Genomic DNA, 26,443 nt, shown 5'->3' with positions numbered 1-26,443 from the left:
TGACCACACAGGTTTTTATGTTTAATAGAAATTAAATTAGTAGCTTGATATACATAATGTGACACTTTCCAGTCCAGTAGTTTCCAACTCCTGCTTTCAAGTCACCGAATGAATACTGTACAAAAATAATAACAAAGAGCAACCGAAGAATAAACACTGTCACTAACACACTGGACCCAGAAAGGCTACATTTATCTGGAGCTACACATGCCAAAGGATACAGAGTGACGGCCCCACCGAGGTACAGTCATGCATTACCAAGGGACAGGCGTGTGCTGGCCAGGCACGCCCCGCTTCCTCCAGGATGGGCGGGCTCACCGTGCTCCGTAGCCGTAGTAATAGGGTTCGTCCGGGCGGTATCCGTAGGCAGTGGCTGGGCGGCCCGGAACCCCCGGGGTCTGACCGAATCCATCAACTCCGATGCTACAAAATAACAAGGAGAGAGAAACTGCAGGTTTTGCATGGCACAGAAGGCACGCTAAGGCTGGTGTCTCCAACTCCTCCTACCAGAGAAAGTTTTGTGAGGCAACTTTGCAAGCCATGTTCATGTTCCCCTTCTGGCCAGCACTGCTCTGTCTCCTCTTCCCCGGTGGGAAAAGAAATGCTGGAGAGAAATCAACACAACTCCTGGTGAGGAAAGGCTTTCTGGTCCAAGAGAGATCCTAGAAGAGACGGGAATCTTCTCTTCCATCCTTGTATGGACTTACTGGCCAAGAACACTCCTGTGACTGGATTTCTCCCTCTGTGCATGGGAGTTAACATGTCATCCAGAAAAGGCTTCGTGAAGGCTTCTGGCAAAGCCCACTCTAACCCTGCCCTACACAGCACCTCTGAACAGTCTCAGTCCCTGCCCTCAGAACATTTCTCAAGTGCCTGGGAAAACACCAGTGAGAAGGGAGAAAGTGAGAAGATCTGGCACAGCAACACAGTTCAGCAAGGATGGTGTTTCAGGTGGGATACAAGGTTGGCAGCCAAAGGGCAGAAAGCATTCATCATATACTGAAAGGCTATGTACTAATGAGACAGAATAATTAATTTTTCATATCAAATAGCACCTACAGTCTCCCTTAAGAGAAATCCCTTACACCTACAGAGTACCACAGCCATGAATTAGATATTAAAACACAAGAACTGCGTAAGGAAAAGTGGCACATTTTTTCATGCTCCACAATAACTCTCATGGAGGAGGTAGAGGAAAAACGAACATTGCTTAAGACACTGGAGTTCTGCCTGTTCATAGTTATGTCACTTCTTAACTTCCACTTCAGTAGAGGGACAAATGAAAAAGGATCCTGATTTATTTTCTGACTAAAGATGCATTGAAAGGAGCTGAACTTCCCCTCTGAAGACTGTCAAAACACAAAGAACCAAAGTGCCTTTGGAGTGGGGAAAAGCTGAACCTCATTACTGCCAATTATCCATATGGAACATGGGTTATGCAACAGTCAAGGCTGGGAAAGAATGACCCCTCCAGAAGATGTACAATGGGTGGGCCCCAGGCCCTGGCTCAGCAAGAAGCTGGCACTGCTGAATCAGTTGGACTGAAAGGGCTCAGCTGCAGTGGTGGGGGACCACGTCCATCACTGTCCTCACAAAGGCACTTTCCCTGGGTTGTGTCTCAGTGAGGTCCTAGAAAAGGATCCTTGGTGCCTGGTTTCTCAGCAAACCAGTTCATTCATGGGATGTTCTCATAGTCAGGTGAAGGTGGAAAGTCTGAGGCTGAGATTTGTCCTCTAAGAGGGAAGGGACACAATCAACAGTCAAGCTGCAGAGAAAATCATTCTGGTTTACCTGAAAATATCTTGAGAAATGCTGTGTCCTGGAAGTGCTTTGCATTTCCATGTCTGCCTGTGTTTCTGTGAATGGGCAATGCCCCTCTCCCCAACTCCTTCACAGAGCCATCAGTCTGAGCAGGCCCTTCATCAGAGCAGAGAGCAGCAGAGTGGCTGTGGTGTATCCTGTAATGGTGCAAAGCTCTGTGAATGCACTCCTCTGGCTCCACACCTGCCTCTGGCCACCAGTTCTTTCTTGTATCCACTCTTAAGTCCTGTTACTCTTTTTCAAGCTCATTAGGAAATGAGCTGCTGACCTCTGAGGCACCTTCCCCAGCTGCCTCCTTTGTACCTGGCAAACAACAGCTTTCTCATTATGAAGCTTGAAGCTTTGAAAGAGGGGATTAAGAGAAATCCTGTTACTTTGTGTTTAACTCTCATCTACAGAAACCCCAAACCGTGCACTCACCTTAGCCAGAGAATGGTCCCTGCTCCTCCCTGTTCCTGATTTCCAGCACGCAAAGGATGGAAGATAGACCCGGCATGGGCTGCCCGTGGGGGCCTGTGTGTCAACACAGACCCCAAAGCTCTTCCAAACAAGCCATCAAGGACAAGCACTGCAGTTTGGCAGTTCAAAAAACAAACCAATTGAAGAACTACTATAAAACATCAGTTCTTTAAGAGTTCTTCTTAAGCTGGAAGTGCAGGGTCGGGTTCTGTTCTGTTTCTACAAGTGCCCAGTTACATGTGTAACACTGTAGAGAAGCAGGACCCTTTAAGGCTACCTTCAAACTCAGGAACTCCATTGTTGTCTTCCACAGATCCTTAAATGTTTTTCTGGGTTTATCTTTCAATGTTGGGTTTTTTTTGACTATAACAACGTTAGTTGTGGTAAGTTGTTTTCATTGCTAGCGTGGTAGAATAGGGGCATTTTGCATTTCTGCTCCCTGCTGAAAAGGTCATTCTGGAATAGTTAAGTGAGTGAGGAGACTGAGGGTGCCTGAGGCTGCTGACTGCAAGTCAAGCTCACAGGGGACAATGCCTTGGCTCACAGGAGAGACAGAAGGAGCCACCCTGGGGTTTACCGTGGCAGAGAGGCACACAACAAACACAGGAGATGGAGACCCGTCCTGAGCTTCTTTTAGTCCCTCCATTATACACCCCAAACTAAACCAGCACTGACTTTCTCGGGTGAGGTGTAATAACGCCCTGAGCCACGTGGTGGCAATGGGCCTCTATCCCTGCAGGCTGAGCTCTTCCAGCCACTTCCAGCTCTGTAATCCTTATTCAAAGAACTTCTAAATGTATTTAAATTGATAACGAGAGCAGGGAAAATATGGTTTCAATCACATTCTCAGCAAATAATTTTTTAATTTTTTTTTTTTTTTATAAACGTGTAAGTAATTAGGTAAAGATCCCTAGAGTTTAAACTTTGAGGAGTATCAGTTATTTCCAAATGGTTCAGACATGTGTTAGTGTCCTGAAGAAAACTGGAAGAGATGGATCAGCTGATAACTGCTTTGGACAGCTAAAAAAAAAAAAAAAAAAAAAGGAACAGAAAATCACATTAAAACACCTTGATCAAATCACTACTCTCTCCTATCTAAATATTTCTCTTAAGTAAATGAAGGCTTGGCCATGCTTGAAAAAAAAATGGCATTATTTTTACACGTTAGTGCCCTTGAAGCACACCAGCTCTGCCTGTGGGACTGAGTGCCCTGGCAGAGCCTGCAGCACAGAGCCTGTGGCAGCTGAAGGGAAGGCTACCAAGCCCAGGAGGTAACGGAGGGGAAGGACAACCAAACAGCCAACACACACCTGGAGACTGAGAGCAGAGTCTGGCTGGCTCAGGAGGCTGGCAGGCCAAGGGCACAACCCACCGAGGTGGAGAAAGGGTTTAAAAACCAAGTCCTGATGAATCCTTGTCCCTTCTGCCAAGAACAGCAGAAGGGGAGAGCCAGGAGAGATGGTAGTTGTGTGGCTGTAAACACTTGTTGGGTAACGACTGGCCTGAGATCATGATTTGTGCCATGTGTGCTCAGATTTATACCAGCAATCAAGTTTAAAACTTGCTCCTAGAAAAAATGTGTTGTTGGCCTTATGATACAGCATCTACCGGGAAACTCGGTGCTCAGCAGAGCAAGCATCAGCCTGTCTTCCCAAAAAGCTAGGGACATGTAATTATGCCATTTAGGGCAACAATACTCATCCCAGAACTGGTATTTTTTCCTCCCAATACTCACCCGTATTCACTTAGGTACCTAGCAGGGGTGCATGCAGAATGGATATGAATCATACAACAGCACACCAAACCCCTCAGATAAATGGCTCACTCTGCGAGTGATTTCAGGCAGTTCTGTCTCGCAGCATCGCGCGCCTGCGCACAGAGATCCGCGCCTGCAACCCACGGGCACAGCCCAGCCTGTGCTTGTGCAAACCTCACCCCACGCCTGGGGCTGATGGAGTTAAACAGTGAACAGCCCGGCTAATTACTGCTAACCTCAGTTGCTGGTTCATTTTGAGACCCTTTAAAATATGAACTGTGTATTTTACCCCTATGCACTCTCTTAATGATTTGTTTTTTTTAGACTGAAATCACTTCCAGCCATCAGTTATACTCGAGGTCTCTACACATGCACTTCTCCAAGCACAAATATTTCTTTTTCCTATTGGTCTGCCAGCCCCTGTCAGAGCAAATTTCACTTTAAACTAAATGCTATGATACTTAAAACCTCTTGGATTACTCAGGCTGCTAGTGTGATCTATGACCTTCCCCAAATGACAGCTGAACTTTCCAATTTGCTTGTACTGCTGGGGAACTGAAGAACACATGCCTAAGAGGAAAATGTTCCTGATGTGCATGAGTGAGGAGAGATTTCTTAACAGCTCTGCTTATTGATGCTTGCTCTGATTCATAACATCCAAATTAACATGCCCATGTAGGATCCTGGGTGCTCGCACATCATTTAAGATGTAAGGAACAATTGTGTGCCCCTCACGCATTTCACACAGGAAATGCCAGCCAGTGTCCCACTGTACACACAACATCCTTCCTTTCCTTAACTCCCTCCTGCCCCCAGAGCCCCAGGGACAAGACAGGCTTTGTGGAACGTCTGGAAGACCTGGCAGGCTCCGACAGGGAGCACTCCACTAGGAATCCTGTGCTGGGGTTTCCCTGCAGGTCCCTGTGCTGCTCCCCAGAGCTCTCACTGGGTCATTAGCACCCGGGTGCAGAGTGACCGCAGGGCTCCCCGTGAGCTCTCCCGAGCCACAGACACCTGGGCCTGTCCACACCAGTGTTCACACTGTGCCTGGGCTGCTGCTGACAGGGTGCTCTAAAACTGGATCCTAATTCCAAGGTACTAATTCCTCTGCCACAAGCAGGGCCTCACAAAGGCAAGTCCAGCGCCACTGAGGAAATTCTTGATCATGAGTAACCCCTTAAAGTCCAACTGAAACCACACACACACACCCCCCCCCCCATCCCCAGTAGGATCTGTGGATCTTGGAGCGATCCCAGCAAAAAAAACACTGTTTGGGAAACAGGCCTGCACAGTCAGAGGCACAAACAACCACAGCAATGATTGTACCAGAGCGTGCAGTGAAAGGCTGGGACTGCCCATGCAGGTGAAGGCAGCCCAGGAAAAGCCTTCAAGGGTGAAGTACCAATTTAGGAGCTCACACTTTAGGGCCAAAGTTTCATCCGTTTCTGCCCCAAATAAAAGCACCCTGGAATCACTGCCCACTGAAAATGAACTTCAAGCTAAACACATATAGTGCTTCCAGCTACATTTTTTTCATCTTAAACCTGTTATAAAACCCTGTCAATCCTCCCTCCTTAGTCTGCATCAACAATAACTCATGGCTCAGAGGCTCTCAGCAACTCAACAGTGATATAAGCTTTATAATTTTAGTAAAAATAAAATCTATTACAATTTTAAAACTATCTGTAAATTTATAATTCCCTAGATCTTCTGACCTTGCCAAGACCAACCAAACATTACTTGCAGCTCTCGACTCCTCAGCAAGTCTACCAAGTCCAAATGAAGGAATCCCACCCCAAGTTCTTGTGCTCCAATGAGGTGCTGAGAGGGTTTATGTGCAGGTGTGAACAGGCAGCCCCTGCTGACACACATAGCACTCTCCTTCCTGCCACTGATCATACCTGCAGCTTTTCAAAACTCCTCCTTGAGTATCAGAGAATGGGGGTTGAACCAGAAGGTTTCTGAGCATCTTTCAGAAACATGATACAAGTGCAGTTCATAGCAACCTCTCTGTTTCCTCTCTACCTTCCCCAACACCACCTATTGTTGTTTCTAAAAAGCACTTTCTTCACTCTCAAGTCATCCCTCCCCTCATCCCAGGCAGCCATTCAGAACTCCATGCAGTGCATCCTTGAAGTCCTAAAGTTTCCCGTCTGTGAATCTACTCGTGTGTGACAGCACTGTTGGTACCACACAGCACAGTTACCATCCTGCACTCCCTTATAAACTCCCATGCCATAAACCCCCCTATTCCACAAAAACACATTCTATCCAGATGAATACCAAAGCCTGTATTTTTCCCTCAGGAGGTGCCTGAGCCATAGGAATGGCAGGCTAGTCTCTGATCTCCAGACAAGCATAGCATTATAATCTGTACAAATGAGATGCAGTTTACTGATTATAATACTTGTCAACAAGAGACACAGGAGTTTGCCAGCAGCAGAGTCCATATTTTTTGTCTCATCTCAGTGGGTGTTTTTGTTTGCTTGTTCATTTGAAGTCTTGATGAGAGGTGCTGGAGTGCAGGTCTGAGACAAGGACTGCAGTGCAGGGCAGTGTAATCATGGATGGGATGTGACAGAGTCCTGCCAGCCCAATGAGCTGGGTAGTGAAGGCTGCAGCTCCCTCCCTCCATCCACAGGTTTCCTCTGCACAGAGACCAGGGTATGGAGAAGCAGGGGAGCTGGGGGCATCCAGGCCTCGACCCATGGGACAGTGAGGATTCAATGTGCATCCAAGCACAGGAGGCAGGAAATGGGTTTGGATTCCACAGAACACACACACACCTCCAGCTCCTACTGTTATCTTTAGGTAAGAAACATTTAGTTAATCCTTTGCAGCTACCAGTGAACCACCACACCTAAGCCAAGGCTCAGAGCCTGTGAAGCCCACGGACTCTGTGGCCTTTCTGCTGATATTCCCCATCAGCTAAGTTGGGGATGGGACCCCCTTCTCCTACCACCCATCATGAAAGAGCAGAGGGCATCACAAAGGGGCACAAGGCCCATTGCTTTCTCCCTTCCTTAGAATCTAGCAGCTAAGAAGATGATCCTATTTACTCCTACGTGCCAGCTACCTCTGGTTTTCCTTCACTGACCATAAATTTTCTGTGTTTCAGAGTAAGAGCACAAGCCATGGGTTATGGAGAAAGCATACAACTGAGGAAGCCTTAGGAAAAAAACAATGTTTCTTTATATAATGTCCTGTAACTGTAGATTCTCCCACTACTGGTAATGACGTTAAACTATAAACCACAAGTCTCTTAAATTCTGCCTCTTATGGCCCCAACATTTTCTCCCATATCTGTGAAGCCTTTTTTCCATGCTTTCTAGCCCTCAAGCACGAGAGGAGTTTTGAGGCAGGGACAGTGTCTGTGCACACTGCATCAAGTACTAAGTCCATCTCTACATTAGCATTGAAATTAATGTTCCTTAACCATTACTGATGTAATTGCTCGCAAGACAGAAAGTGTCCAAATTAACCTGTGCAATACTCTAGCTCCCTTGTGCATCATGATACAGCTTTGATCATGTCTCTCCTTCCATGTGATCCAGCTTTCTTCAGTGCACTTAATGACTTAAAGTTTCCAATTGCTTCTGGACTTGGTGCCCAGTTGTAGCTCAGCACAATACTGCTGTTTTTCCCATTTAATTATAAACAAATGCAAAGCTGACAATGGTGGAGAAATGAGCACTGTGCCTTCTGTGTCAGGCTCCAGCTATGCACCAAGCAACAACCACGCCAAAATCCACTGGGGGAAGGAAACATTACAAAAAAAAAAAAAAAAAAAAGTTTCCAAACTGAATAGTAAGAAAGCACCGAAGCAAAGCCAAATGACCTTGCTCAGCCAAACGCAGTGGAGCCTTGCTTGGGAGCTGCAGCCCTGGCCATCCCTGCTCTCTGAACACAGCCTGGGACCTGGGCTGGGGCTCTTGCTCTGGCAGTTACCTGCTGTGTGATCCTGCACAAGCTGTGCCTTTTCTCCATGACCTCAGCTTCCCATTGGAGTATTGGAAGAGAAAACACCCCAGACATTAAAGACAGCCAAATGACAAACTACAGTAACAAGAAGGCTCTAATTAGACTGACATAGACAGAAAAGACTTTTGCTTATTCTGTAAAACTCCTTAGGAAAAAAAAAAGGGTATTTGTGCTCTGTTTGAAAAGCAACCAATCCACAATACAGCTGGGGGCAAAACAGCAGCTTAAAGACTCCAGTTGCTCACAGAGCCATCTTGTCTCTTTGCAGGGCATTGGGATAGCTCCTGTAGCGTCCCTTCAGCCAGGCTCACAGCCCTGCCACACGGACAGTGAGTTTATCAGCCATTCTCTACAGCATTTGTTAAAAGGTCAAGTGCACAGTCAGAGCTGGAACAGAAACCAAGGGCTCTGGCTTTCCACTATAAACCTGACAGAAACATCTTCTGTGCTCTTGGCTCAACAACTGGCCAAACCCACTGATTAGATACATCCATTTCTTAAAAATTAATTAAGAACTAAAACAACTAAAAAAGCCCCGAGGAGCAGGCAATGAAAAGTAAGATGTCCTTTCCTCCCCCTCTCTCCTTGCACGGTCCAAAGTATATCTGTCAACTCCATAAATTGAAGAGTACACTGCCTTAATCTAAACTAGCAATAGGTCTGGCTTGGGAAGGTTTGATGCCTCTCCAGCAAGCTCAGTGTTAGGTTGGGTACTAAGAAGCTTCAGGCAACAGCCTGAGCAGAACACGATCCTGAAGTGGCAATTTCCTAGAGGTGACTGGTGCCACTGGCAAGCTGAGCTCGGGATCTGGTCCATGCATTCCACAATCCTTCCCATTTCCATATGGGAAGTGTTTCTTGGTGTCTGCGCCACATTACAGAGCAGGTCACTGTGAAAACGTACTCTGGGAAAAGCAGTTGAAGCAAAAACGCAACTTTTTGGTGCCCTGCAGTGAAGGGCTCTTAGTTGGAGAATGAATCCCTTTAAATATTTATACAAACTCCTCGAGCCCAAGCACTGCCACTCAGCTCTGTGCTGCGACACAAATGGGGACAAAAGTTCCCTCTTGTGCACAAATGCCCAGAGAAGCCACAGCAACAGCCACGCTGCCTGTGGGGCTCAGCACTAAGAACTGGGCAACTCAGTGGGGATGATAATCCAGATGCTGGAGGGAGGAATGAAGGGAGGGAGGCAGAGTCAAAAAATCTGTTCTGCTCTGCCTTCCAGCTGCAGCCAATAAAAGCTTTCAAAGCCTTCTCTGGAAGTTAACATGGCTGGGGGATTTGCAGCGCTCGCTCGAGCGCGCACGGCAAACGCAGTCAGAGCGTTATTACTGATGAATAAACTTGAAATAGCTTTTACCCCCACGGATGATCATCCAGATTTCAACCACTTCTGTTTATCAACACAGGGCCCCTAGTGAAATTTGGTCAAAATTTATCCCAAATCAGCAATGATTTTAGTGTAAGCAAAGATGGAAGTAAATGCCTGTCTCATACTGGCTTTTTTTCTTAGGGATAACGCTGGATAAACAAGGCAGATACAAATACAGCGAAGGAACATTTTTTGGGGAGATCTATACCTTGGAGTAGGCATTATTATAAAAAAAAATCAATTTTAATTAAATGAATAATAAAATGTTTCAAGATGATAAGGTTGGCCAGGGAGTCTTAAAAAAATCCCCAACAACAAAAAACCAAAACTTACAAAAAACAAAACAACTTACAAAACTTACAAAAAACCAACAAAACTTACAAAGCTCAAAGCCCATAAGGAAATAAACTCTATAAACTTATTTATTATTTTCATTAAATCTTATGATTATAAAAACATCACCTTGTTTACCAGAGGGAAGATAAAAGGTGGTTCGGTCACTGGAGCTGGATGGCTGAAACTGATAAATGCAGAATCAGAATAAGATTTTAGAACCAAAACAATTTAAAGTATTTGGCAAAGAAATTAATTTGCTATATTAATTTTTATGCTAGAGACTTGTTCGCAGCACGTGTTCAGTTCAGATAATGACCACAAGAAATATCCCACTGATATATGGGACTTTTTAAAACTCCTCACTGTAGGTTAAATTTTGAATCCTGTGACCATGCTTATACCCAGCATACAAAACACCCTTCGCTTTATTACAGTTTTAAATCTTTCTTCCAGATCTGGCCTTGCAACCACTTGTCTTGATAAAATAGGTCACTTGAAAAAGAAAAGCTCAATAAAATGAATTACAAAACCAACAAGATTAAACTGATTGTGCTGTTTTTGTACAGTGTGGCCGAATTCTGCAAATATGCTGCTGGCTGCGGTTTGGCATTTAACAGCATGCGATCAGTGAGAAGGAGGAAATTTTATTCTCATTAACTGTTGCAGATTTACTGCAGTGAAAAAGGGCTATGTAACCTGAGAAGTGACAGAATGGAAAGATCAAAGCAGCAGTCTGGAAACTAAATAAACCTTCTGGCTACTTCCTGCAAGGAAAATTCACTCTGGCAATGTAAAACAGAGTCCAGTTAAAAACTACTCTCAGTTTTATGAGCTGTCACAGCAGCTTGAGTGGTTTGGACCAGTCAAGTTTAGAACATTATATTTCCTTGTTTTTGTCTCAGATACTTCTGTAAGCAGTTTTATAGTTTCTTTTTCTTTTCTTTTTTTTTTATTTTTTTTAAAGAGAAAAATAAAATTCTTTTCTTTTGGTTGAAATCGAGAAGGTCACAGCTAAACTCATTAAAAACAAGCAGGTCTTCATTTGCACATTCCATTCCCCTTTACTACATTTTAATATTTTACTTTGAGATTTATAAGCAATGTACATTTGCTTTAATAACTCTTCCGCATTCTGTTCACTTATTGTTTAATATAAGTGCAAATCAGTTTACAGAGCCCAGATGGCTTGTAACCAGGGAGCCAGTCTATTCCTAGTAGCACATCTGGAGGGACTAAGAGCAGCAGACAGAACGTGGGAATTAATTAATGTTACATTTCAGAAGAGACAGAGCCAGGTTTGGGGGATTTTTTGGTAAGACATTCCAAAGGACTTGAGCTAACTGCCACAGCATTTTGGTATTCTTTTAAAGATCTTAATAGTCACCTAAACCATGACGGTTAAATGAGGCCAACTGCAGGTGGAATAGAGTAAAATAAAAAGCAACTAAAAAAAAAATGTAAAAGAAGTGACTGCAAGTGAAAGAGGCCCAAGTATCCTGTATTCCAAAAGAGCTGAAGTGCATTAAAACCTCAACGCTAACTCTCTTCCCAAACGGCATCTGCAGCTCACTGAAAAAACTGCACCTTTAAAATATTCCCCAGCAAGCTATTTCATCTCTCAGCATACTGGTGCAATTGTTGGGAGCAATTAAACTACTCTTACAGTAAATGAAACAAGTGCAACACGATCCTTCCTGACTCCAGACCACACACCTTGGTGAGGTGGTGTGGTCTGGTCACCGGGGCACTGCGGGAGCACTCGGAGAGCCCTGCTCTGCTCTGCCACCTGACTTGGGATGGGCAACTTCCCTTCTCCCCACCTTTGGATCCCTGCCTGCCTTGATATCAGCTCCTTGGGGCAAGGACTGTGTGGTGCACTGTGGGGGGCATACACACAGAGCTGCTTGGGAGCTCCTCCTGATACTGGCTAAGAACAATGACAACAAAGAAGTGCCCAAGCAGATTAAAAAGTTGCTGTACATTGAACATTGGATGTGCACAGTATGTTCCTCATAGGGATACTCCCCAATTATGGACAGTGCTGGGCCCTAATCCTTCGCTGGTGCAGTGTGCACAGAACTCATTGATCAATAAGGGGCACAGAGCAAAATCTTCACCCTCTGGAATAATCAGGCTCCTGGTCTTCAAAAATGCTACAGTGACACTCCACACAGTAACAGCAGAATTGGGTCAGATACACACCAGAGACACCTAAACTGGATTACAGTATGACCAGGCTGCAGTATTTCTATAAACAAGGCTTTGAGAAGACAGTATGAAAAAACTAATCAATTAGCAGCTAGAAGGAATAAGACCACTATCCCCAAAATATGGGAAAAGGGCAAAGAAAAACAAATTATTGCAAGATACAAAGAAATTTAAGCTCCCATGCAGAAGCTCTTACTGATGAAGTACTCCTGTTCTGGAAGCACCTCTCCCAAATGTAAGCATAAAGAAGAACAACTACACAGTGAATTTTGACTTAAGCCATGACGCAGGCAGGACCTGGACTCAAGTGAAGGCTTTGAATGAGCTCACCCCAGACTGTGACCAAAACACTCCAAAAGGCAGCAGTTCCCACTCTCTTATTACTGTCTTTTAGTTGCAAGATCTCAACTCCAGTGTAGGTACCACAACAGGAGGCTTCCCTTCCTGGTTCCCAGGGTGCTTTATTTCAAGCCATATAGATCCTTTCTATACAATTAGTGACGCTTTCCTGACCATGTTCAGTTTAACTTCTATAAAACTAAACATGGAGGCAGTTAGGACAAAAGAGTATGATAAGAAAGGTGATTTGTGGGATTGAAAAAATAAAAAAAGACACAAAACAACCAAAATAAACTCCCTCATTTGTGTCCAGGAACTTCATTGGTTCTGAGCTTTTCTTTAAGGCCCTTTTGAATTCGTTTCAGTGGGATTTACAATTTGCTAATACTGATGTGTGATAAACTAATAAAACCTGCCTACAAGGTTATAGGCCCAATTTACTAATAAAACCTAATTCGATTCTCCTGGGAAATGCAAATTAAATAGTGTCCAAATGGCAGAAGCTGAGTACAACCCTGCCAAACATATTGCAAAGGCAAACAAGTTGGGTATTGTTTTTAAAATAAAGTTTAATTATGGAAAAGAAAAAGCAATGCACCGAGCTGGCAGAAACATCACTGTGGTAAAATAGTCGAAAGTAGAATCATATTGTAACATTAATGTGCACTCTACTAGCTTTTCTGTCCATTAAAAGATTTTATACTCACTACATGTCACCTCTAAGACAGGAAAGTACAACTGCCTCTGTTCAAATGAGGAGGACAGAGAGATGTGGGTAGTCTCAATCCTACTGCAGCGTGGACTCCACATGAGAACATCTACACTGACTTTCCTGAGGACCACGAAACAGTTTCTTCTGCCACTGATGGCTGTGAAGGGTGGCCTGAGGCAGCTCACTGCTACTGTCTGCTAATGGACTAGTTTTCACCCTCAGAGACAGCCTGTAAGATGGCACTCACATCCTGAATGGCTGGGAAGGGATTGTTCCAACTTCTAAATAAACTGTGCTGAATGTTACTGAAAATACAAGATGGATGAGACACTCCCTAGCAGGGTCACCAACTCCTCCAGTCCTTTCCTTCAGCAAATCTAATTGAAGATGAGGATCTATATGCAATACAGCTATAAATGTCACTGTAGGACATAAGCTATATGTAACACCACTAAAAAACATTCTGCTAATCATTCACAAAGTGCACATTTGCCAGCAGCTGATGCAGTTCCTGTACCTGACCTGTTCAGCTGTGACTCACGACTGAGAGTTATCACCACACCACAGGAGTCAACAGGAATGGAAGGCTACAGGCCTCAGTTGTTCCTCCATGACTATTCCCATTTGATTTTCATCAGGGTATCCAAACAAAAAAAAGCCTGTGGATATGACCATTCCTGCCATTCAGTGTGGACTTTTAGCACATGCAGACATTACATGTGGTTAGCTCAGCTAGAGACAAGTTAAGTCTCAGTAACATCTTCCCTGTGCTCCCACCAGGACCTGAGGCCAGGTATTAAGTTACTGCATCCACATCACTGTGGTTTCCATCAACCCAAGACACCACAGCTCGGCTGTGCACGTTGGCACTTGCCAACACCAGCCACAGCTCCACTGAAGCCAGTGCAGAGCAGCCTGCAAGGGCCTGGTTCCAGACACTGAGCTCACAGAGTATCACAATGACCTGCCATGGCAGAAAGAAAAATGCAGTTACAGTTTCGGGCTGTAAATCCAGGCAGAAGGAAAGATGTTCCACCAAGGAGAGAGACAGACAGTCACCCCATAAAACTGGTTGTGTTTGACATGCCAAACCTCACTGCTTCCTGGGAAGAAGCTCCAGTCACATGTCTGTTGAGAAGAGATGTGAGCACACACAGAAATGCCTTGTCTCAGTGAAAACTGGGATTGTGCAATGGCAGCTCTGCTGCGTTTTATAACGAGGTTAAAGGATCCTGTACTGGAGAAAAACTTCCTGGGGAAGAAAAAAAAGTTCTGGCTGGCTGTAGCATTCCTAACTATTAACCTTTTCAAAGCTATAGACTGAGAACGTTTGAGAACTCTGATGAAGATCTTAACCAAAAACTGGGTTTTGCACTCAAAGTTTGTACCAGTTATAGATGGGAAAGGTTAAATAGTGGTGTCTTCCCCAAAGGGCATGAAAAATACTGTGGTTATCTCTATTATAAGATATTTAGCCATCACTACTATGTTTGTGTCTTTAGAGAGTAATTAGTCTCCAGAAGGTGATTAAACTTTGATAAATGACCATGGATTCTTGAAGGCTTCTTTCAGCTGGTCTTTATCCCCTCCAGCTCAGACACTAAGCTGTCATCACATCAGCCAAAGGTGAGGGACTTTTTGTTTGCCACAATCATAAAACTTTCACTCAATATTAAGAGTTATCAGAACCAGGAGCCTTGAATTCAGATTTTAATAACAGATGAAAATTTCAAGTATATGCCTAATGCCCATCTGCTTCTGAGAGACAGTAAGATGATTCAAAGCTGGTAATCTAATCACAAAAGTCTTTTCCAAGCCAATGAAAAAAACCTGGATACAAGCTGTCAAAACAACCTCCTCAGCCACGTATTTTCTGCTGAATGGAAAACATACCTTACGATCTGTTTGCATTCTGCTCCAAACCTTTGAGGAAAAGAAGAGATGCTGTTTATGGATTTTATCACTGCTTCTGTGGATGTTAAGATTCTGAAATAATTCTATTTATAGGCATCGAACATAACAGTACAATAAGAATATAGGTCAGAAATAAGAGCTGTAAACTAAAGTCCTTCGTAAAACACACAAGCTAAACTATCAGAAACAAGGCATTTCTATTTCTGACAGTGCCTTGGGTTGCTAAAATTAGGGTGGTAGTATTAAAAAATGGCAACTTTCCAGGTCTTCACTTATGTGCTGCTTCTCCTTCATGAGGACAAGTAACAGAAACAACAATTATCAGGATGTGGACATGTCCAGAATAACAAGCATGCCAGCAAATCTACAAAATTAATTCAGAGCTAGATATTTTTATTATTCCCTTCGAAGCTGTTCTGTACTTCACAGTGCAGGAACTGATCCTGTGAGGTGGCATTCCCAACTCCTGAGAGTAACAGTACTCCAGGTTTCAAAGTCCAAGAAACCCTGTGAAGGGAAGGCAGTGTCTTTGAAAAGCAGTTTTTAAGGTACTCCACCTAAGATCAACCAGCACCCCCAGCCAAGGAAGGCCGTGGTTCTCACTGGCTGTCAGTGCACAGTAACAATAGGATGGAGGGCAGGTGGGGTGGGCTGAGCTCCTCGCACAGCGTTACCAAACATCACCTACACTGAAAACCCTTCAGGACAACTGCAGTTTGGTTGTGGTCCTTGACAACCTCTTCTTATAGAACCATTTCTTTGGCTCCAAGAAGTGGAGTCAGTGATCAGAACACACACAGTTAAGCCCTGGAAATGCACTGGGGGCACCAGCTCAACACTAACTCAGCTTCTCAGCATTAAAAAGGTGGGACTTTCCTGGCTGACTTGTTCGGCTCTCCTGGAGGCAAGAGGAAGTCCTGATCCAGTCTGAGCACATTGCAGGGACAGGAAACGGCCTCAGAAAAATTAAAGAGGTAACATATCCTTGTTCTTCCTCAGAGGAATGCAGAAAGGAGAAGAAAGGATTAGATTATTCAAGGTCGAGTAGCAAGAACTCAGCTCACGGTTGTCACCTACCTCAAAATTCACAGGGTGGTCTTACATGAGAAAGAGATTTCAGAATTTAGCAAACAACTGTTTCTGTTACAGAATTAAAAAGCCTAATATAAAAGGCAAAGACCAGAAGACACAGGCACAACAAATAAATGTATAACAAATAAAAAAAGTACATCAAATGAAAAGAACAAAAGTTGTATCTACTCATTATTAGGCCATCTCTCTTTGAACTCTCAAACACATAATTGTTAACTGACTTGCTAATTGTCTATGAAAACTGTAACTCACTTTCCTTGACAAGTTTCTGAAAACATATTCAAATATTAATAACAGAAAAATGGCCCATTTTTATAACAAAAATCTTGATTTATTAAAAGCTGGAACTGGTTAAAAATAAATCCCTGACATAAGGTTCTTGTTAGCTTTAAACTGTAAGCATAAAAATACCCTAGAATTATGTTTTGGTATGGCTGAAATGTACACTATATAACACATAAAAAGCGCCTTGACTTGCTGCTATTATTTTTAATTAGGCTCTCCAGCACGTATGGTTTTACCTTCCAACACCAGTTCAAATTTGGGAAAAGGGAGGGTCTTACTCTCCAAACTCATGGGACTGGCAATTCCAAAGGCTCATGCCTTGGAGCACTAATGCATTTTACATTAGGTCTAAGCATCAGGAAATCCTGGCTTCTGGCGCCAAGCAGTTGGGAAAGATAATGACACACATCTGAAAACGAGGATTCGCCCTTCAACTGCCAGTATCTATTCTATCAAACAATTCACTCCTGCTTTGCTACAAATAGGACAGAACATTTGCAGCAGTCCACACTGTTTCCAATTAGACTGTGTGTCTGGACTGCAGATAAATCCACGGAGCAATCATATTGAAAGAAGCCTTCCTAGAAAACAGAATTCTAGTGAGAAATACGAGTATTTCCAGAGGCAACCATCAATGGGCAATTACTAAGTCTGCTCTGAGCCAAAGTGCAGTTTTTCTGTTTCCTTGAGGTGAGCCTGCAAAATGCCTCAAAACACACAAGAAAATTCTACAAATACTTAATGTAACTGGGTATACCAGATGTATTTTGTTACTCGTTTTAGTTGGAACACAATCCAATTAAAAGCAGCTTTTTAATGTAGCTCTCTGATAAGGGACTGGAATTTGAGGCTGTGATGTACCTTAACTTTTAACCAAGGACACTCAAGATTTTCTTTGACCCAGCTGAAAGCTTTCTGGCAAAACAAGAGTATCTTGACTGGGGTTTTATCTAAGTTTACTGGAGACAAAGGGGTCTGCAAGCTCCACACTCACAGAGGGGCATCAAGCCTGCTGGGAGCAGGTACCCCACAATGTTCTGGTTAACAACAATCTGTCACCTCCTGGTTTAGGTGTCTATTCTGAAGTTGAAAATGGTTAAGTCACATACTGAGACTGCAGGAGGAGCACACAGCTCATGCTTCCCTCAGTTTCTCTGTCACCTGCATGCTCTGGTTGTGTATTTGGAATCAGTGAGTGCCAGCATCCTCTTTCCAAAAACAGGTTCCATGCAAAGGGTTGCACACTAGTCTCAACTTTCTGCTTACTGAATAGAAATACTTACTTTTTTCTAGAGGATCCATCCCAAGTCCTGCTTTTTTTCCTGAGTATGTTATTTATTTTAATTTGTCCTTAAAAATTAATTCCACCCTTGCTCTATGTTCGGCTTTCTGGTGCATCACAGGTAGAATAAACCAACAACAGTAACTGTCCATTGCCCTTGAACAATTACAAGAAGCCAAAGTAAGGGAGAAAAATCTCTTTTGCTTCAGCTGCTCACGTAAATTAGTTACATTTTACAAACGGTGACTAACGTTGTTAATGGTGAAAATAACATTCTTCCTTTGGAAAGGAACAGTTTCAGCCACAGGGCTGGGTGTGCCCAGAGACCATCCTGTTAAAGTGAATTCTGCATCTTGACTAGCAAGTGTTTGAAATATTTGCTGCTAATGAATGCCCATAATTCACGCTCTACAAAAGGCTTTTCCTAAATGTTACAGGATCCATGAAGATTTCATTTGTGGAAGTGAGTCTTTTCTATTTCGAAGTCATGGGAGAAGTCTGCTCAGAAATTCCAACTGGAACAGCTTGCCTACATTCAGAGAAGGAGAAGTCATTGGCCAGAGGGGGAATTCAGAGAAATATCTCCTGAAAGCCAAGCCAATGTCTTTTGCTCTCCTAGCAAATTTTCCAAGTGCCCTCAGCAGGAGACACAGGTTAAGGGAAAAACCAAAAAAACTGAAACCCACAGAAGTTGTTTTGGCAGCTGAGAAACTTATTTTAAATTTAGGAATACTGGAAACAAGCACCTTCTAGATATTCGGCATCTCAGTTCTTTCTGAAGAGTATCTGACTAATTGTCCTAACGGGTCATTATGACAGTCAGTTGTGTGTTTTGGTGTTACTGCTCTATTCTACAGCTTTTGGAAAGCTATGATGCATTACAACACAAATGTTAATATATTAAAATAAACATGTGATCCAGACAACAGAGTAGAACTGGTTTTTCAGTGTAAACCATTCCTACTGCTACGAGGGCAAAAGTTACTGACTACCCCAAATGAAGCCCTATAAAGAAACTTGAACAGAGGTTGTTGGACGATACACGTTCTTCACAAAGAGCAACTTACGTGCCAGAGAAGGGATGCTGCCCGACCAGGTCTCCATTCTGGAGATGGTAATCCCCAAAGACATCCGGACTCACCGCCCCATCAGGGGCCATCAGGCCATCTGTGAAAAGAGGAGAGACACAGTGGCTGTGGGAAGGGCCACAACTTCAGGGCAAGCGGGCAACACAACCTGTCCTGGTTTGTCTTAGGGATTCATTAGCAACTTACAGTATTTCTGTGAGGATCATCAATCAACAATAATACAGAAAACCAGCAGCTTCAAGCACCAGAAATCCTCACTGGGACTCCAAGGAGCTCAGACTACTGCCCTGAGAAATGCTATACCAAAGAAATGTTCCCTCAGCACTTCTTCCTTAAGCCTGTGAAAGTTATTTCAAGACAGATCTTGTCTTCCCCATCATCAAAGTAAGCCCAGAGAAAAAGTAATTAAAAGAGCCAAACATTAATCTGGGCCACCAGCATGAAAGTAAAAAAGCAGCAGCAGTTCAGACTGTCCTGCACCACTGTATCCCCTCAAGCTCGTTAAGAAAAACAGGAAAGCAACTTCCAACCTATTTCTTTTATCTTGCCCATCTTTTAATGTCTCAGAGCTCTTTTTTAAAAGGGCAAGCTTTTCACATATCCTCTCAAAACACAAGTTACAGTTTCCTTGTGCTTCCTTTACATTATAACACGGGCATATGAAGATACAGACACTTGTAAAGCCAGCAGCGCTCCTTAAAGGCTTGAGTCTCTGCTTGCTTTATGAGGAAAAGAAGAAAATCAGGAGCTAACATCTTCCTTCTGTTACATCAGTGTAAATCCAGAGTGTCTTTGAAGTAAAGTCAGTGAACTGACCCCAGCTGAATAAGAGCCCAGCTTAACTCTTTCCTGTTCCCATTCACAAAACACATTCCTTGTTAATATTAAGGGCACAGTTCTTACTTGGTAATTAGTATTAGGCTCTAATCAGATAAAAACCGAACTATTTAATTAAAACAGACTCTACATCAGTTTGTCTCCATTACTGTGTGAAACTCCAGAGCTGGACTGCAGAAAGCACCCCCCTAAAAACAGGGCAGAAACAGGTACATTCAGACTGATACATTAACAGTTTAAGAAGAGGGAAGAGAGAGATTTCTAATGACTAGGAAGTTACAAATGCCATTCCACTTTAAAGAAGGAGAGATAAGATCCAGGGAGTCACAGGCCACTCAGCTTAACCTCTGTGGTTTCGAAACTCCTAAAACTGCCTGCACAGGAAGGGGTGGAAAGTTACTTATAGACACGAGGGCTTAGAGATGACGACTCTGGCAATCAAACAAATCTCCCTGTGCTTTATGAATTCACCTGATGTTTTTTTGAAGATAATATAGTGACAAGTGATAAAAGGAATCGAATTGACACATCTAGATTTCCAACAGACATTTGATGAGGTGCTGCAGAGATTCATTTAGAAGATAATACCTCATGGGAAAGTGAGTGAACACCACACAGCAGATCACAAATGAAAACTGCCAGCCATGATCAGACCACGTTTGAGCAGCATAAGATTGCTGTACAGGGCTATGTTCTAATTGCAGACATGTGTACATAGTATGGCAAGGAGTATTACTTGACAGGCCAGTGATCTGGCACAGACTGATATTGCTGCCTCTCAGCATGGTCAGTGAGACACTGGTGCTCTGTGCTATCATACAAACAGAACATGTCCAAACGAGAGAAAGGACAGTTGACATGGCTTTTACTCATACCAAGTTTGCCTATCTCACCACCTGTTCTGTATTTTTTACTGAGAAATGAAGAGGAACATTATGGCTTTTATACCTGCAGCACTTCAGATCAAACCCAATCAATTTAAATGACTATGAATTTTAAATAGTCAGGTTCAGTTAAAACTTATTTGAGAGCAGAGAGACTTTAAAATAACATCTGTCTTTGTATTGGTAAAGCAAGCAGTACGTTTTAACTCTGAGGCTAGAGCTACCACTACTTAAAGTGTCTTCAATCAAGAGTGTTAACAGTCAAACCATAACACTCAGAGTTATGGCTCACATGAATTTATAGGAAAACGAAAGCACATGGAGAGCATCAGCTGCATATAATGTGATTACACAGTTAAAGGACATCTGTTGTTATGTACATTTCAACATAAATTAGGTTATGTACTTTCAGAGCAAGAGAGACACTGAGCTCAAGAAGGCAGCTCCAGAGATTGTGCCACGTTCTCCCTGTAGGTTTAAATTACCGTGCGGGAGAGCGATGGGTCTGTCGGTGCAATACGGAACTCAGCTCGCCACGACTGAGCTCCAAACTACTCATGGTTCGAGTGGGACTGTAACTGAGTGTCAGCCATCAGTGCAGGTCACTTCTAAAATTATCAAATTGAAATGCAAGGACTTCGTTTCTTACTGTATGAAGATTTGTAGTTTTGTTGGGTTTTTTAACTTCGGTAGAATAATCCGTAGCCTTTTCACAGCAACATTGGGTCCCTTTCAAGATGCCACATCTCAAAACTCTAAGTCCAGCAGATTTCAGAAGCACACCATTACTGACACTTGCTGGAATGAATCTGAGAAGTGAACCTGTATTTTTGAATATAATCACCTACTCTTTTAAAAAGGGCAATCTTTAAAAACAAGGCACTTTTCAAACATCTGCAGAACGTATCACTGGCAATCTGCCTCTCCTTCCCGGTCAAATACCAATTCCAACACACAAAAAAATAACATTAAACCTGTAACAAATGATTAAAAGCCAGTAAATTCAGTGTTACTGGTGCCACTCCATTTCTAGCTCCCACTATTGGGAAAAGTCCCTATGAAATAAGCAATTAAGATCTGTAAAGGGAAGACTACAACTGGCAGGCTGGCACACCTCTGCCTTAGGAAGCCCAGTGGAGACTTGATGTAAAAAAAGGATGTCAGAACTTAAGGTTTCTGTTCTACTTTTGATGACATATCCTTCGAGAACAATTTTTGAGATGCTACTGAGATCTTGCACAACTATTTTCTTGCAGCAGCGACAAGTGAAGATTATGGGGTTTAGTGGTTTTGTTTTTCTAATTACTCTTCCTGCAAAATCATCCCGAGTCACAGAGCTTTGTGACTTTTGTGACTCATGCTTCATGGCAAAGGACTGGACACTTCTGTGAAAAACAAAAACACAGTCTCAAAACCCAGCAGTTAAAAAAAAAAAATCCATGCACACACACAGTCATCCAGGAGTCTAAACAGGATCTAAAGCCACAAGCTCGAGAGGATAAGCCAGCTCCTAGTTATGAAAAGGTTTGAAGGCATTTATCCAGTGGGTAAATTATTTCATGATTGTCCCCTGCAAAGTTTTTCAAACCTTTCTCTGAAACAGCTGGCAACACTGGAGTAGATGAAGCAGTATTTTAATCCAGTGGGACAATTTCTATTTTCTTAGTAACCACAAAATCTTCACATGAGGAAAGAAGACAGAGCAGATTCCACTTGAGGTGCCCAGAACTGTGCCACTGAGCACTACTAATAGGATTAAGCCAAATGGTAAGAAAGGTCTTTTTCTTTTCTTTAGAAAACCTATTAGGGTTCATCTCAAATAAAAACATGACTCTTCCTGACAATAACTTGGGTATTTTTTAAAGCTTCTTTATATTGTCAAGTAATAAAAGTTTTTCATACAAGGAACTAAAAAAAATAGCAAAATGCAGGTATTTACATAAGAGATTCACACCCTTCCCTAGATCCCAGAGATACAAGAGCAAAAATCATACAGATTAAAGTCACAGAATGATGCCACCTGCTAAGGAGTCTACCAGTCTGATGTGGTTTAACTCAAGTCTTTCACCAGTATCTGTAATAAAAATTCCATTACAGAACTAACACATTAGGCAGAACAAAATTCAGCATAAATCCCGTGGCTGTGAATTTAACAGGGATGAGAGAAGGTTGTGTTTGCAAACAAGCCACAGACACTAGAAATAGGTGTGAAGAACAGGGCTGGGCCACCTTTACTCAAATCAATCATCATGGTCCACCAGCTCCCTGAGACAGGGCTACTCATATTTCTTAAGATCATGGATATACAGTCCTCAGTCCATCACTGACATCCTAACAAGGGCAAGCCCATCCCTGGCTGGCATCAGCACTGCTCCAGTGACACGAAAGGGAACTGTCCTGCTGGGCTGAGTCCTTTCAGTCAGCCCCAGGACAAGCTCCTACTCCAAACACAGAAGAGGCTGAACACCACCAGCTGCTGCCTTACCTGCATTATAATAGAGGTCAGGTCTTTCCAGAATATCCCCTTCATGGATGTAGGGCTCGATAGGATCGTCACCATACAGATACTGCTCACTGTCATCCATCTGCCGACTCTCCACCATCTCCAGCCACTGAGAGTTGTGCCATCGGAATTTCTCAGTCTGGATTTTTTTAGCCCATTCCTCATCGTATTCCTGTCAAAAATTACCACACGGTATTTTAGGATGAAGTACAGATGAAGCTGTTTGGTTTAACAGGAAATGGTAGAGGAATTCAACATCAGCTAAAGATGTAGGTTCAGGGTCCAGTGACTTAAATCCTCTCTTTAGTTCCACGTCCTTTGAGCAAAAAAGGCATTTTGCAAGCACTGGGCATGATTCTGGTTTGTACCTGCAGCAGAACAATCTTCCTTTAGTGGTTTGTAACTTTACACCATCCAAAAAAAACTCCTGCTTTGAACAGAGCAGTTCCATCATCAGTCTCCTCATTTGGTTTAATTAAGAAGAGCCAATTACTACCAATCTTCAGGGGGTTTTCAGCAATTAATTACTTACACTGGCCAAATACCCTGCACATCTTCATTAGATGAGCATTCACTGGGACAATTAGTTACTAAAACATGCAACAAAAATAGCTACGGTAAAACCAATAAATTATTTTATGAGCTCGAGTATGAATTTAATTTTCAACTTCATGTCAAATGTCATGTTTAATACTGAACACCCACAAAAATGGTACACAACTAAAATCTGAGTGGAGCTTCTCCAGAAAGTTGAGTAAAACAGGATACAGGTTCCCATTATTATAGAAAAAAACCTGTAGGCATGAAATTTCGATCTGGATTACAGCCTAATTGTACTCAAGTGATACTTGATATAAAGGAGCATCAGAATGAAGGGACACAGCCTTCGGTCACTGCAATCAGCTGTTCAGAGAAGGATCTTCTAAGCAGATCAGACTATGTGGGCTGGTGATTCCAAACAAGGGAACACCGACCTGTGGATGACACTCACTTTCTCAATCCCACTGGGAAGACAGGGCACATCTAAGGATAGGAAACTCATCCTCATATGAAATCTGCAGATGGTATCAATTTGGGAATGCTCACAAATAATGCACCACAATTAGTACTTCTTTAGACCAAAATACTGTGAACAAGAATAACATTCCTGACTAAAATGTTTCTGCTTGTGGGAATAAATATCCTCTGCAAACAGGCCCCACTCCACTACCTTCTAAACTAACTACAGAGGAGAGAAAAACTGAAAATCATCTCCTCACTCTCACAGTGGTCAATAGGGGATCTAGACAGACTGTTCTTCGAGATCTACCTGGAGTAGTTTAAGGCTTTAAAAATCTGTTGTACTTATCCCCATACAGGAAGAAGACACACAATGCCTTGGTTGTGGAAGTGGCAATTTCTCAAACTGTTCCTGCCAGAGATGCCATGGGAGATCTGTCCATAACCAGAGGTCAGAAACAAGCTGAGAAGGCAGAACAAGCTGGCTTAGTAGCTCAGGTTAAGCTTCTGAAAGCCCTGTGGGCTGAACTTGAGCTTTTAAATTAACTTCACATTCAACCAACCTTTTCTCCTCTGCTATCATTTGTGTTACACAGGTAACACACTCCCTACCCTGTGCCTTTTCTGTCTTCTGACCAGTGGATAACTACTACTCTCAGAAATAATAGTGCAAAACAAGAGTTTCCCTGGAAAAAAAGCAAGCTCATCACTGAGATTTATAAAATGACAGATTAAAAAAAAAAAAAAAAAACCAAAGACAGGGCATGACTTTCAATTATGACATCTGACCAGCACCTTGGAAACATCTCCTTTGCTGCATCTGCCAGAGCTGAATCATGGGCTATCTATTATGTCAGCCTCCAGCAGCTGGGAATTACTTACAAGCTTCAGAGGAACTCTTGTAACTGCCAGGGATCATACTGCAGGCTGAAAAAAAACTATTCCCAGAAATCAGGATTGCAAAGAAGCAGGGGAAAATAAACAATTTTAACAAACAGCAAATTAGACTAATTTGTGGGAAAGCTGAATCCCTGCTACATTACCTTGTTCACCTTTAGAAGTTTTCAAAAGGCCAGCAGCTAAATCACCTAATTCACATTTACCAAAACTGCACATTGAAAACGCTTGAATATTCCCAAAGTTCCAACCCTAAATGAATCCCACTTGCCCAGCATCACTGCTCCATTCCACACCACTGTCTGAACACGCTGAGGGGCTGTCAGAAACACACATCAACTTCTTCTATCCTTTTTTAAAACTCAGTTAACATGTCTCAGATCCTAACAGATTTTCCCTTTAGATGATGACAGAAGGGCAGAATATTCCTATCTACTGTCCATTTCCCATCCTACATTAAGAGGCTTAAAACTCCCAGGTATTTTTCCTCAATTTTTCATCTAAATTTCAGAAAATGGGATTAGCAATTGAATGGCAAATTAGCAGTTGTAAAATTGACCATATGTGCACATTATTTAAAAACCACAAGTGATCTGTTCAAGTAATTTGGCAACTTTGTTCTTGTTGCTCCTTCCCAGTGAAACACAAGATACAAACGTTACAAAGCAGTGACCACACGAGAATCAGATCCATGATCAGTTTGTCAAGAGTTTCACTCTGGCAATCATCCCAGAAAAGGATGATTTGCAATAATCTAGAACAATTTATATAACCTCAGCACAAAAAAGGTCATTTAAGTACTGCTAGATCAAGAATATGTCTGTAGATTTTCCATAGAAATGTGCAGAACCACCAACTGGGTAAATGATTAATGGAATAACACCAGAATGGAAGAAAAGCTGTAAATGCAGGACTACAGCCAAAAGGCACAAAGAAACTAAATTAAAGACGTTTAGAGCAAAACAATTCCCTTAAACACTGCAAGTCTTCCAGCAATTATATTTTGAGCTATTAAAACCTCTCTTTTTTTTTAATCTCGTGTGGGGTATTTTTGTTTTGGTATTTAAACACATGAAGCACCCCTTCTTTAGTAAGGAATTCCTGCAAAAAAATGAAACCAGAAAACATCATGGAGATACAGCCACAGCTTTGAGTCCTCCAGCTCTTTTAAATGTTAGGCTACTGGAAAAGTGCCGGATGGGAGAAGGAGAAGAAAGTGAACAGAATGTGCCTCTTCTTCACACCCCCCCCCCCACAAATGCTGCACGTTCAGAAAACATAAAAGGAGGAATTCTGAAGGTTGATTTTATTCTCCTTGGAGCTCCCTGACATCACTGTTTTTAACATTCGGTTTCCATAAATCCCAAAGTGTCATAGAAGATGTATGGCTTGACTCTGTGAGGAATGTGCCATCCTTTTTGAAGTTCTACTTCCAACTTTGTTTACTACTGAACCATTGAAATATTATGAAGCGTTAACTGGCCCATTATCAGAGCGTGTCTGTTCCCTATCAGGGTCCCCTTTGTCACTGGCTTCCGTCACACCTTGTATCTGATTAACACACTATAGGATAACACAGAGCTACACAGATCTGCTTTGTGTTCTCTCACAGCTGATGAAAAACAGATTTTCCTTTTTGCTTTAATGTGGTTGCCCTTTAATTGGGTCTGTAATA

General features: G+C 42.7%; 1 protein-coding gene across 1 annotated transcript in view; it reads right to left on the bottom strand.

The window, feature by feature from the left end:
* Positions 1–26,443, bottom strand: part of KIFAP3 (kinesin associated protein 3) — a 60,153-nt gene continuing 33,710 nt past the window's right edge. The window contains exons 18-20 of the mRNA XM_027895891.1: positions 22,855–23,044; positions 18,628–18,727; positions 1–423 (exon numbers count right to left, since the gene is read on the bottom strand). Of these exons, the coding sequence (XP_027751692.1) occupies positions 315–423; positions 18,628–18,727; positions 22,855–23,044 (399 nt within the window). The 3' untranslated portion in view covers positions 1–314. The remainder of the gene's footprint in view (positions 424–18,627; positions 18,728–22,854; positions 23,045–26,443) is intronic.

The sequence above is a fragment of the Empidonax traillii genome, unplaced genomic scaffold, assembly GCF_003031625.1.
Source record: "Empidonax traillii isolate 1590-97213 ecotype Southwest subspecies unplaced genomic scaffold, ASM303162v1 scaffold474:size1423191, whole genome shotgun sequence".
NCBI lineage: Eukaryota > Metazoa > Chordata > Aves > Passeriformes > Tyrannidae > Empidonax > Empidonax traillii.
Note: the sequence above shows the minus strand (reverse complement) of the source record. Positions and strands in the feature narration are given on the sequence as shown.